This window comes from Sardina pilchardus, chromosome 22, assembly GCF_963854185.1.
Source record: "Sardina pilchardus chromosome 22, fSarPil1.1, whole genome shotgun sequence".
NCBI lineage: Eukaryota > Metazoa > Chordata > Actinopteri > Clupeiformes > Clupeidae > Sardina > Sardina pilchardus.
Genome location: NC_085015.1, coordinates 24,287,117 through 24,301,671, shown reverse-complemented (window position 1 = coordinate 24,301,671; position 14,555 = coordinate 24,287,117). Strand labels below are relative to the sequence as shown.

General features: G+C 43.8%; 1 protein-coding gene across 1 annotated transcript in view; it reads right to left on the bottom strand.

Annotated features, from left to right (window-relative positions):
- Positions 1-11,010: 11,010 nt before the first annotated feature.
- Positions 11,011-14,555, bottom strand: part of gall (galanin-like) — a 4,138-nt gene continuing 593 nt past the window's right edge. Inside the window, exons 2-6 of the mRNA XM_062525564.1 lie at positions 14,280-14,360; positions 14,120-14,174; positions 13,009-13,110; positions 11,354-11,413; positions 11,011-11,219 (exon numbers count right to left, since the gene is read on the bottom strand). Coding sequence (XP_062381548.1) covers positions 11,161-11,219; positions 11,354-11,413; positions 13,009-13,110; positions 14,120-14,174; positions 14,280-14,360 — 357 coding nt within the window. The 3' untranslated portion in view covers positions 11,011-11,160. The remainder of the gene's footprint in view (positions 11,220-11,353; positions 11,414-13,008; positions 13,111-14,119; positions 14,175-14,279; positions 14,361-14,555) is intronic.

Genomic DNA, 14,555 nt, shown 5'->3' with positions numbered 1-14,555 from the left:
CCCACCCTGTTTAACCAAATCTTTAAAGGATACCTAAGATGGCAGGTTGCTTTTAAAGGTGTCTTGATCACTCCAACCCCAACTTGCTGTCCAGATACACACACACACACACACACACACACACACCAATAGACACACTCACACAGAGTCCACCACCATGGCATTAAAGTGACCCTTTCCCGCTGAAAACACTTATTCATTTGGGTCACACCCAGTCTGGCTAGTGGGTGGCAGATGACACAGCAATCCATCAGACACGGCATAAGATGTGTGTGTGTGTGTGTGTGTGTGTGTGTGTGTGTGTGTGTGTGTGTGTGTGTGTGTGTGTATGTGTGTGTGTGTGTGTGTGTGTGTGTGTGTGTGTGTGTGTGTGTGTGTGTGTGACAAGGTTGCTCAAGCTTTCGGGTGCTTGCGTGTTGTGTTTAACCTGAATTTTAAGATTTAGTTATTGAGGTTATTCAATTTCATCCTTACAATGGCTTCAAAATGACAACAATACAATAATAATACAGATAAAAACGTGTAAACAATATCAGGCAAAAGATTAGTGAAGCAAAATATGCCCGTTGAATTGATGACAAGGAACTGATTAATTTGAGTGCTAAATAAATGTTTTTATTGTTTTGTTGTTTGTTTGTTTGTTTTTGTTGATTGCGTACTGAATACAACTCTTTCAAAAAAACGAACGCTTTCTGTGGCACATGAATGCATTTTTGTCATGTTACCAAAGTCGAGCTGAGCCATATAATCTCAAGGTCTGAAAATGCAGATGTACTTTATCTGCGCTCCCCAGTGCTAACCCTGGAGGACCTCCTCACTACATGCTTAGCCTACCATATCTCCCTGCTCCACAAGCCAGGATAAAAGTCAATGTGTGATTGTGATGTCCTTGTTGAGGTGGCCCAGGTGTCTTCAGTCAGTCAAAGGCAGCCACAGCTGATTTGGACATCTGGGATAGCACAGGAGGAATGGTTGCAAAGCAGGGCAGTGTTCTATGGGCCCTCCATGTACAGCGCCAGAAGCCTTAGAGGATGAAGGGTTTTGAGTGTACAGTAGTCAGTGGATTATAGTGGAAGTATAGCGATTTACTTGCCCCTAGTGCTATATGCTATATTAGCCTGACGATGTCATACTTATACATTCTAGTCAGACTGTGAGTCTGAAACTGATCCTTTGGGCTGCGATCATGGGCCGTGTGCCAACCGACAGGGCGGGGTGATGGCTCTGAACTCATTGGATAGACCTAACCAAACAGAGCAACAAAATAGCCTATATAAAAGCTTCTTCTGGTCTTTTTTGAAAGTTATTGTGCTGTCAGTATCTTCTTCGACTACTGTACATCCGATAGCAAAATCTAAGGCAACGAAATATGTAGCAGGGTAGGCTATTTGGAAAACATTTCCCCTCCATCATTTTTACTTTAAAAATAGTTTGTTCAAACCATACTACAAACATGCATTGAACAGCTGGGGAAGGGTGTCGCAACCCATCGAGCAAACAGACATTTCAAACAAACGGGACATCAACATCACGCAAACATGCTGTTTTACCTCGATGAAAGTGAAACTTTATTAACTGAAACTGAATATGCATTTTTATAGCCACAGTGTTTCTGTTAGCCTAGAAATCTAGACGCCCCTAGCGGCAGCAAATGTAATTTGGCTGGCGCGGTAGTCTAGCTAGGCTCCATTGAGCTTAGGAGCTGAGAAACGGAGAAACGGACGGGCCAATCGCAGCGTGTACAGAGTCGGTGGGCGGGCTTAATGGTGACTGACATGCGACCTGAAGTGGCGACAGTAGCAATTGTAGGCAATTGTTGTTTATCTGTCCTTCATCGTGTAAAGCCCGCCCTAACAATTTGATTGGAATGTACAGAGCATAGTAGCGCCACAACAGAGAAAGGCCAGACCAAACTTCCTGACCTCAAATGTTGTGGGCGGGGCTAAAGTTCGGTTCACTCAGGCCCCGTACACGCGTAGCCGGGTATCTGCTAAATTGAAGATTTTCTACCTTTTTTTCATCCACATGAAAACACATCATAAACGAATATTTAAAAAAAACTCTGGGCAAAGTGAAGATTTTTGAAAACTCAGTTTATGCATTTGCGTGTAGACAGAGATGACCGGAGTTTTGCATTTTCGGACGTCAGAATATGCTCCAAAACAACAACAAATCTGCTCTGACGTCAAACGTGTGACCTTTGTTCACTGTAGAAACATTGATCTGAGTGCCTTGAAAACGCAGATGTTTGGTTATGTGGGGAAGGGTTGTTTTTTTTTTTTTTTTTTTTTTTTTTAAACAAGGTAATGTGGATAAAATGTATTTTATAAACGGAGGGGGAAATATTCGGTTTTAAAAATACCCGGCTACGTGTGTACATAGCCTCAGGTTAATGCTATGTATTTCCTTGCAAAATTCTGGCCTTACTCAAACCTCTCCGATTCATGTAATTTTGAATCCCAGATGAAAGTTTACATCATTCAAAAAAACATTTATTTTTAGACTTTCGTTTTGTTTGTTCCTTAAAAGGAGACATTTGTGCCATTTGATTTCTGTCATTTCCGAACTTGAACGATGGGAGGCTATCGATGGATGTGGAGATGTAGATGTACGGTTTTTCCTGCATCGTTAGCAGTAGTGGTTTTGTACAGTCATGAGGTCTGCGGCACCTCCGATGCTGGCTTGGGACTAATGCGCTTGACTTTTTGAGTGTCACTCGCTTCTCCTGGTTATGACACGGTGTTTTAGGACGGGAGAAAATGAAATGAGACAGCGAAGTGAACACACACAGGAAGATGACACCAGCCCACACAGACACATACACACAGGCACACACACACATACATACACACACACACACACACACACACACACACACACACACACACACACACACACACACACACACACACACACACACAAGCATATGCACACAGAGGAGCAGCACTTCCTACAGTATTTATCAAGGTTACCATGGGGAGCGGGTGCTGTGATTGAGGGGCCAACTATGTGTGTGTGTGTGCGCGCGTGTGTGTGTGTGTGTGTAGGTGTATTGTATATGTGTGTGTGTGTGTGTGTGTGTGTGAGCGTGTGTGTGTGAGCGTGTGTATTTATGTGTGTGTGCGTGTGTGTGCATGTGTGTGTGTGTGTGTGTGTGCATGTGTGTGTGGGTGTGTGTGTGTGTGTGTGTGTGTGTGTGTGTGTATGTATGTGTGTGTGTGTGTGTGTGTGTGTGTGTGTGTGTGTGTCTGTGTGTGCATGCACGTGCCGGGTGTATATGGGCCAGGTTTGATTACCCCACAGTCTCCCTGCTGTGCATCAGGAACTGCGGGCTGCTGGAGCTCCAGTCGGCCCCCACCCTTGTGCATGCTCCCCATGCGTGGCAGATGTGTGTGCCCCACAACCAGAGCGTCAGAGAGACCCTCACCAAGGCATCGCTGAGCCCAGAGGTAGCAGCAGCAACAGTGGCAATGATGGAGTGTTGAGGACTTTTTAGCTGAATAGCTGAAATAACTGAAATTTATTCTAAACTCATTTGCATGTTTTAGCCATGAAAAAAAAACAGCTAAAAGAACTGAATCAATGTTCATTTCCATCAGCTGTGTAGGAAGGCAAATTAAAATGTTTGCTCTCCTAATTTAAATCAAAAGAGAAGAAAGAAGAACCGCTATGCCAATTGATGTGTTGTAAGATCTCAGTCATTTGATGTGAGTAAAACCTTTTTCATCAACCTTAGTTGCATTACGCCCTAAGCAAATTAATCCACCCCTTGCTTGAAAATTGATTCCTTAATAAATGTTCAGAGTTGAAGAGCTCAAGTGTTTCAACTCAGTATTTCCCATTTGAATGGTGGAGATTTAAAGTTTGAAAGTGTCTAAAGTATGATGGCCAGACAACAGCGCTTCTTCCATCAGCTTCTGGAAGCCCCATGGTTCTGTTCATTTGTCATCCGCCCCTATTTAGTACACCTGAGTGGGTATCAGTTCACCTGACTCCGCCTGTCTACGGACCTGCTCAATTTCTTTTCCCTACAGTACTACATCTGGAATAGCTTGACCCGTCCTCGTTTACTCCGGCGAGAGCACCTCCGTCCAACCAGCGAAACAGGAGGCGTTCCTGAGAGCGATCACATTTAAGTTTCAAGCCAACCATTATCGTTGTGTCCCCCGTGGTTAACAAATACGTCATTACCAAATGCTAGTGATTGAACTCCAGTGATTTCAAACTTCAGACAAGCGTCCACCAACCAGGAAGTACACGTTTGCCAATGGATCTAGGCGAGACTCTCTGCGAAGTCAGAAGGTGCCTCTCATGTAAAGTTTATACGTTCCCTCGCTCCTCGGGCCTCGATCCTCACTGATCTACATAAAGAATGATGGGGCGGTAACAACGATAGTCTATCCCTTCGTCTATCTTTCTTTATGTAGATCAGTGAGGATCGAGGCCCGAGGAGCGAGGGAGGACGTATAAACTTTACATGAGAGGCACCCAGAGATTGCCAATGCATCTGCGAAGTCAGAGAGTCAATGGTTTCCAGGCACTGAAGTGGCACTGAAGAGCTCTTCATTAGTTGAACACACCCAACGTGACTAATCAGGAACATGATGTCTGTAATCATATCAGAGTGCATCAGATGAGGGCCGCAGGGATGGAAAGAGAACACGCATGGCCATGCGTGAGAACCTCGGTTCTAAAATGCTGTAACCACAACGAGGAGGAGAGCGCAGGCCTCAGAGGTTAAAATCTGTGACCAATGACGTCCGACGGCATCGGTTTCAGACGAGCAGAAAGGGAATGCTCGCCTGATGCGCATGTCACGGTATAATTGATGGAATAAGTGCATTTGTTCGCACACAGACCAATAAGAACGCGAGCAGGTGAACCTCCACGCTGTATTAAACACGGCCACTCAGCTGCCATCGATTTCTCTCAGCTCAGTTGCGTTGATACGGAGGTCTCACGGTGCTGCGCTGGCGAAATGGCAGAGACCGACAGACCTGGCACAGACCTGGCACGGACCAGCGGATTCCGAGCCACTCAGCCAAATCAGCCGTTATTTGTTCTCAAGAGCGCGGGCAGACATTGTCTCATTATCCCCCCCCCCCCCCCCTATAAGCTTACACCCCTGGCACAGACTGTGCGGTCTCTCTTCTGTATTGCAACACACACACACACACACACACACACACACACACACACACACACACACACACACACACACACACACACACACACAGTATTATTCCTGACAGAACCTTTGCAATCATCAGTGGCATCTGCCAGAGCCAGAGCGCGAGCCTGAAAAGGCTCTGTGAGAAAGGACTCTAGCGCGGCGGCGGCGGCGGCGGCGAGCCGCCCGTGATTGTCAGACAACCTTTTCTCTCGCCCCGGCGTCGGAGCGCGCGGCAGTCCATAATGATTCAGCATTTCAAAAGGGCTTTCAACGAAAGCAGAAAATGTCAGTCTTTCTGTGAACGCCACGATGGAAATCTCATCAGCTCACGGAATTTCAGTCGGCACAAAATTCCACAAGTTGGGGGGGGGGGGGGGGGCGTTGGGGGGGAAGAACAGGCGAGGGAAAGCCACAGTGCTATAAACTACTGAGCACACTGAAGACAGATTGGTTTGCGATAAGGGTGCTATTTTTGGCTTATTTACCACTGAGAGGATAAGCGGATGAAATGATTATTTTAGAGAGATGCAGTGCAATGCAGCCGTAGGAGCACTGAGGTCTTTTTCCTGGAAGAGTGGGCACTCAGATGTTTGGCCAGAAGCTTGTCCCCGGCCACGTGTGTCCATGTCCGCCCCCGAAAGGAACAGGGCAGCCATACTGGCATGGGAGCCCATCTGCCCTGCGCGAACTCCCCTCTCCAGCCCCCCACCCTTACCCCTACCCCCACACCGCCCCTCCCTTAGTTCTTCTGCCACGGCCTCCACCCATCTGCCCCAATACCCTCGGGGGGGGCGAGACTTCCCTCCTTCTCCTCTCCTCACCTCCAGATCTGTTACTTCCACCCCACGTGCCCTCAAAAAGGGGTTCTTTTCGGGTTCCGTCTGGTGAAGACTTTGGAGCAGGAACCCAAATGAATGGTCAGCGTGGTAGGGGGGAGGGTCTCCATTAAGCTGTTTGATTTCTAAAAAGGTCTTTGCGGGCGGCTCTGGAGGCGCTATAGATCGTGAAAGAAGGTTGTCTTGTTAGTGCCAGGGAAATGTTTTTCGAGAGGTTAACGTAGCTGTGGAAGAGGATGGATCCCCAGACCAGTCCAGTGCGCCTCCACGTCTCATATCTTCAAGGTGAAACGTGGTATGGAGGGAACATATTTATGGCCCCTCTGCCCAAGAGCACATTTCATTCTTATTTTCATTCAGTGCTGTGGAGACCAGCCTGAATCACAAAAAAATATGTGTGTAAACACACACACACACACACACACACACACACACACACACACACACACACACACACATATACAAACATACTCACACATATTCTAACAAACCCCCAACACAGTCATGCTGTATACTGCTCTTCAGTTTTCAGGGTCAAAACTGCCCAAGCGCATTGCCACAATTCATTCTTATTTCCATTTGGTACTGTGGCGACCAGCCAGAATTACAGAAACAAATATGCATTTATACACACACACACACACACACACACACACACACATGCGCACACACACATATATATATACTGTATATATACCATACACACGCACACACACACACACACACACACACACACACACACACACACATATACATACATAAAAACGTACACACAATACACAGCACATATTCTAACAAACCCCCTCCCTCATTCAAGCTGTATACTGCACTTCAGTTTTCAGGGTCAAAATTGCCCTATGCCTATATATAGTGTACTAACAATATGAGGATCATTCTAGTATGTACTAGAGAGGGTTTGATTCAGGACATCTGAGGGGCACGTTCTCCTGAGAACACAAAAAGGACTGAGTGCCTTACCTCTCTAGGAGACTTGTCTGAAAAACCCAGCAAGGCTCTAAGCAAAGCACTCAAGGAAATGAAAAGGTTTTTGCAGGCATTTTAGGGAAAGAATGAAGATAATTTGTGTCGCCTCTCTGGTGGTGAAGACTGCCGAGTTTGTTCCGTGGGAAGATTCGTATTTTCTTCTCTACAGATTGCTGTTTTGTGAGTTTACTTTGCACAGCTCTTGATCACTATCTCTGAAGGTCAAGGCTTTTGTTTATTAGGCCTCAGACACTGCCTACGTGATCAAACGGCAAGCTCATGTTGTATGTTACATGACACACAAGTCGCATTTCTAACACAAGAGATGCCATATATGTTTTGCTGTGCCTGCAAAATGCCTTCATTTTCTATATCATTAAAGCATATCTAGATGATGCATTGGCAATCACAGCATCTTAACCTAAGGGCAATGTGACACCATGGTCAAATCAAGTCTGAAATTTCTTGAAAGGTTATCATCTATATGTCCTTGAGCACAGCTTATCCAAGATAGGAGTGCTATCGACCCCCAGGGACAGACCTCAATTTTCCCCAAGAAGGTGCTCATGGTAAAGCATTACTGTATGCATCTGTTGCATCAAGGTGTCAACTGATGACATGACTGAAGCACTCTCTCATGGAAAGTCATTGACTTGCTGTCGCTGGTGAAATTAATGACGGCAGGCAAGCGCACACATGACCGCCATGTTTGTGACTCATAGGAGTCATATATTTGAGAATAGTATATGCAGTAGACCATCTATTATGTGCCCACAGTGGGATAAGGGGAATAACAACCAGAGAGAGAGAGAGAGAGAGATTGTATGCGTCTCTGTGTGTTTGTGTGTGCGTGTGCATGTATGTGTGTGTGTGTGTGCGCATGCAAGTGTATGTGTGTGTGTGTGTGTGTGTGTGTGTGTGTGTGTGAGAGAGAGAGAGAGAGAGAGAGAGAGAGAGAGAGAGAGAGAGAGAGAGAGAGAGAGAGAGAGAGGGAGCTCAGACAGCTTCCGAATTTAGAATAAATTGCTCTGTGGCTTTGTTTGTGTGACTTTGCGAGAGACTCTGAGAAACAGTCTGGACTGGTGTCAGACAACAGTGTGGGCCTGCAACTGTCAAAGAGCATTAGACAGACAATGATGCAGGCAAATCTTTATTCAGGAATTTATGTTTAGGCAATTGACAGGCTGTGTCTGGGCATTACTATTGCTACCCTTGGTCTCTTAAAAGCAGAATAGATTACATCCATCTTGCTTCTGGAGCTGAGGTTTGTGGATGTGGACTCTAGGGGTGAGTATCCAATGAATAATACAGTACTTTGGGGGGGGACCTTGAAGAAATGTCCTTTCTGAGTTTACGGAGAGCAGTCATCATCTCTAAATGTGAAAATGTTTTGCGAATAATTTAAGTGGCTCAGCAATCCTGAAAGGAAAGTTTTGTGTTAAAACTTAAAGGGACTTTTTAAGCACAATCCTCATACAGTACTGAGACAAGGGTCACACATTCTAGACACTAGTTGTTTAGGCTCTTGGTTACTTTGTGCCATCTGGTGGATATAGGCCGTGGAGCACACAAAGTGATGTTTACCTATTGTGACCAGAGGATGGCGTTGAGAGTCCTGGTTCATGCATACAAAACATTACTGCAAAATAGGGGATTTTATCTTTTTCTATCTAATTTCTAAGATTATTTGACATCATTAGACTTTAGATCTCCATGTTTATTTCAGCAAAAAAGTTTTGCTGTTTTTCTGAAGGCCAAATTTAGGGAGATGCCACTAAGAACTGTAGGAGCGTGGTTGACATCAATTCTTTATTTATATGGAGACTTCCATGAATAAGAGCATAACTCTGTACAAAAATGCATGATATAAATTGTAAATTAGGGAGGATTAGTTCAACTCTCACACCCAGTGGAAAGTCACAGAGGAACAAGCCAAAGTAGAAATGAGCTTATGCTTGGCCACTCAAGCATGACTAGAAACCTCCCTGAAACATGTGCTTTAAATATATTTATGGTAAAGTTCATATGAAAAGTCACTGTCTACCACAACTACTTTTTTTTTCATCTGTTATGGCTTTTTTTTGGGTGGTACTGAAAGACCCTATCAAGCACCTTATGACTTTTGTTTCTCTCTGACAGTAGGTGGGTGTTTGTGGAGTGGATGAATCCATATTTGTATTCTGTACACTTTTGTACTTGCCTATTCTTTTACCTTCCAAATCTTTGTTTGTCTTGTATTTATTTTGTACAACCCCAAATCAGCAAAAGTTGGGATGTTGAAACAGAATGATATAATCTGCAAATCTCGTGAACTCAAGGACAAAGACAACATATCAAATGTTGATAATGACTAATTTGACTAATTCATGGAATTTGATTAATTTGATGCAGCAACCAGCAACAAAACAGGGATAATAAAATGCTGAAAAGTTATGTGATGATCAAGAAAACCAAAGGAGGAATGTTGCAGAGTCTCTGCAAATCTGTCTGGACAAATGATGATACCATGTCATTTAAATGCTTCTAAACATTTGGGGAGTTATTTATCTACAGTATAGCCTGGCAATCTACAGTACATAATACCATTAAAATATTCAGAGAATCCATAAAAATCTTTGCAAGCAAAGGATAGAGCTGAAAAACAATATGGCTGTGGTCTTTTGGATCTCAGATGGCATTAAAACCAGACTTGAAACCAGACAATGAAAATTGTTGCATGGGCTCAGGAAAACCTCTGACAACCATTGTCTATGAGCACAGTTTGATACTCAATTCAGAGATGCTAGTATAAACTTTACCATGCAACAGCCACAATTGTATTTAGATATGAGGCAGAAATACCACCGTCTAATCTGGGTCTGAGCTTGTTTAACATGGACTGGGGTAATGTGAAAAAAGGTGCAATTTTTGGGGGGAAATCATGGACTCAACTGGGCTAAAGAGGAGAGGGCCTATCCAAGTATTCAACCTATCCAATTTGTTTCAGCGCTCAGTTCATAACTCAACATCTGATGGTGTGGAGGTGCATTAGTGACTACATCATGGGCGTCTTGCACATCTGGCAAGGCACAATCAATTCTGAATGGTGTACACATGTTTTGAACAACATACACTGCTATCCGGGCAATGTCTTTTCCAAGGAAGACCTTGAATATTTCAAGTAAACAATGGCCAAATGAAAAGCAGTATTTCTCCATAAAGGAGGAGTCCAGATGCTAAACTCTGTGATCCAAATCTGTCAAATTAGGTGCATCTTGGAATGAAACACATGATAAAGAATGAACCATACCGTCGAGCAACTGAAATCCTGAAATATTTACAGAATTTTGTTAAATGAAGAGGTGAAGCTGCACAGTGGTAAACATTCCCTGTCCACAACTTGTTCTGAAACATGTTGTTGGCATCAAATTCAAAATTAACATATATTTTACCATGAAATAGACACATTTTTCATTTTCAACAAGTTGTCTATGTCCGTTTTACTGCTAAATATGGGTTTACGAGATTTTTATATTATCACATTCTGTTTTCATTAGCATTTTACACAATGTCCCAACTTTATCTGATTTGGGGTTGTAGCCTACATGAGCATCTTGAATCACTGAAGGTCACCTAGACCAGACAAAGCACCAACAGCGTGGCACGCAGCTGGACATAGAACCTCATGACATGAGGAAGCCATTCCCTTGTGTCCGTCATCTCACCTTCCTCAAGGCCCAATCTTCATAAAGGGAATTCATTGAATAGATGACAAAAATAACCCCTTCTTTTCACGGCATGTCTAAATGGCCAGCTGCTCCCTTCTTCTCCCCCTCCTCACGTTTGCGTTTGTGTTAGAGAGGCAGCAGACAAGGTCGTTTGTATAGTACTTAATGATGCTGACTTTATTCTCTGGTTCAAAACAAATAAGTAAACATAAAAAAACATGAATGGATAGGGTTTTTTTGGGTTTTTTTAAGTAGCTTACAACTGGAGAAGATGCATGGGACAAAAACAGAGCATACAAAGTAACAGTGGACACACAGCCGCTGGGTCTTAAAGTCTCACCATGTTCATCCTTGAGAACAGTAAGGTCAGGTGTTCTAACTGCCGTGGTATGATCATCTTACTTCTTGTCGATCCTCTGCCTGACAATGTCAGAATGAGTCAGGTGGACAAACAGGGGTGTTAGGCTCTCATGTCCTCCTGAATCATAGCACTGCTCAAATCGCTCACAGTCCCAGTCTCTAAAAGAAAGAAGCAAAACAGTATCCTTTTAATTCTGTGGTATGAAAAAGGACTCTCAGCTAAGCAGTATTATATATTCAAGGTCAAGAAGAAACCATTAGGTAAAGAAGAAAAGGGTATGGAGACTCAGAACCTTTTAGTCGCAGGTACATGATGAGGTCCAGAAGGGTTTGAAGGTCTTCAGAGTCAGTGCCTAAAATAAAAAACTCAATGTTTATTGGGTTCGGGGGATTCTGAAGAGAAACCATTTGCCGTAAGAATAAAAAATACCCTACTGAAAATTCCCAACGTCCTGGATCTCGACAGTGGATCCCCTTCATTTATTTTCCTTTCAGTATTTATGAAATATTTTAAATACAACTTGAACTACGGATTAAATAGCAGCTATCCAACCGATGGGGTCACCAGGGTCAATGGGGACCGAATTTCGGATGGCCACGGGAAAGGTAAGCTGGCATTCCCTGGTTTCATGCACTCAAATTAGCTTCATACATCCATCCTTCCATGTCTTGTATGCACATTATAAGTTATAAATTAGGGACTCACTAGGTTACTGTTATCCGTAAGCACAAGCAGAATAGGGTATTTGTGTGAGTTGCCTGCCTGCTAGACCCCGTTCCAACCAACCTTCCTCAAGCCTAATCTTCCACTATCACACCAGCAAACATAAATGTGATTAATGCTTCATTTCCTTTTGGTACATTCCCTTCTGGCCTGGGTTAAAAAGCCTTCTCTTACCATCACTCAAGTGGAGAACCGTTGACTCCTCCTAATCCTTTTCCTAACCCTAGGTTTCCAAACAGATCACAAATTTCCTCCCACAGAATGAATGGCTTCAAAAGCGGCCACTCCAATGAAACCACTCTGTTATCCAAATCCTATAGAGACAGAAGCAGCTCAGTCCTAGCCCTAGGTGCCTTTCTCATCTTGAATCCTGCCTCACTGGGCGATCATTCAACGTGTCTTGGCTAGGACAAATGCCCACATCTCATCGCCTCATCATGTGAGTGCCCCAAGGCTCGGTGCTGGGACCCCTTACCTTTGAGCTTGCTGGTATTTGACGATCTGTTCACACAGCTTCTCATATCACTGCAACACAAATGATACCTACCTATGATACTCTATCTGTCATTCCCACCTGAAGATCCCTCTCATAAAACCTGACCTCTCAGCTGCTGCGTTCCTCCAAGGAACATTGTCTGGCACTGCTATACCCTTACACACGAAAACTCATAGGCCTACTATTTTCATTAGTTCCCTTTGGTGAAATGATCTACCGCATGCTACCAGAGCAGGAGCGTCCCTCTCTACCCAAGAGGCTCTTGAAGACCCAACTCTTCTAAGAATATCTCCTAGCAAATGCAAGACCCAAGACCCAACTCTTCTGAGAATATCTTCTAACACAACCAAGAACCCAATACACATCACATGCATTTGTGATTCAATAGCTAAAGGTGAAGAGACACTGTATCGCAGACGTACAGTAGGACTTCAGAACTAAGCTGAGCTCTTATTTCTATATCCTTGTTGCAGAGCATGATCAACATGGCACAAAGACCAATCTAGCCAATCTAAGTGGTAATCCCTACACCACAGTTTACATTGTAGTAAAAAAAATTAGCACTACAAATAAATTAATTAATTAGAATGGTATAATGATCTGTTGAAAATATTCAGATATACTGTAATAAGAAAACCACATTATCTTTGAGCATTTGTGTGTTTTATGGTAAGTATTAGTGATCATGCCCTAGTCCGAGCATGAGTGAGGTGGCCAAGGAGACTGACCGTATGGGGGCTGGTGGGAGGGCCGTGTGGGAGGCTCCTCCTCCCACAGATTCCTCTTGCCCAGCAGCGAGCGGTGCCGCACAGCCAGGGTCCGATGGGCATCTGAAAGACAGCAATCATCACTTGGTGGCAGTGAGATTTACAGCCATCTGCCTCTAGCAACCCCACAGGCACAATGATTATGGGGAAGTATAATGACTGTGGTACTGTCACTCTTATAACTGCCATAGCCTATACAGTATAACCGATGGAAGAAAGGTTTGACATTTATATTTTAAGCCTTCCAGGTTGAGTATATTTCTGAAAAATACAGTCCAAGATGTTGGGTCAGTATTTTTTTCTTGAATTTAGTGAATTGCTCTGACAGCTCCGGAAGCTGTAAGTACACTGTGTGCACTCAAGACGAACTCTGATGCTTGTGCACAGTCCTGTTAATGGTGCCAAGGACCGAGCCATGAACTGGTCCAGCCAATCAACACATTGCCTCAGGAGGGGTGTAATTTGATTGGCTGCTGTGCTCAAGGATCCAACACTCCTCCACCAGAATGGCAGACTCTGCCTTTAACTGCCATTTCAGAGGAAAGTTCAAGGACTTTTTAAATGGAATCACAACACCCTCTTTAGTCTGCGGTCCCTTGTGTCACAGACTCATCCTAGACTCACTTGCCTCATCTCCTGCGTCATCCACTCGGCTGTTTGCTCAACAGCTCACCTACTCCACTTGCACACTACACACATGCACACACACACACACACACACACACACACACACACACACACTCACACACTCCTACACACACACACAGCTCACAAGTGTGTGTGTCTCTCCCTTCCTTCAAGACCTGGGAGGGCAGAATAATCCTAGGAGCGCAGAATAATCCTTGGAGGTCTGAATAATCCGGGTCGATATAGCTGTGCTCTTGGGCCATGGGCTCTGACCATTTACCAAGTCAAATAAACTCGCTCTGTCGATCCTCAACTTTGGGTTTTAACTTGAAAAGGCTACATATCCACAGCCCTCAAATATGAAACAGTCTTAAGTACTGAGCAGAGAATGAGATAAAAACTAAAGCATGGTTTCTGAGATTTTTATTATAAAACAATAACTTACAAGGCCCCAGGAGATATCCAGCGCTGTTCAGAGTCCACCCTCGCTTTGCTGGGCTCTGAAAACAAACATAGATTTGTAATGGATTTTCTGTAATAAAACAACACAATTGCCTGCTAGCATTTTGTTTATTCATTCTGCTTTTTCTTTTTTTTTTTCTTACCATGAGTGCTACTCCCTCTGAAGCAAATAGTTGTGCTGACAGAAGCAATGAAAGACATAGGATGGTATAGCCACTCTGCATCTGTTGATTGAAACAGACAACACCGAACATGTTCAACTCATCTCAGAATGAATTTGCTTTATGGCAGCACTTTTACATTACTAAAAGATATGTGAAAATGGTGCGCTTAGAAAAAAGAAAAAATGGTGGAAAACCTGATTTGGTTTGGTGGATTACTGATTTTATTAACTTTCAGAAATATTTGCAACGCTGATA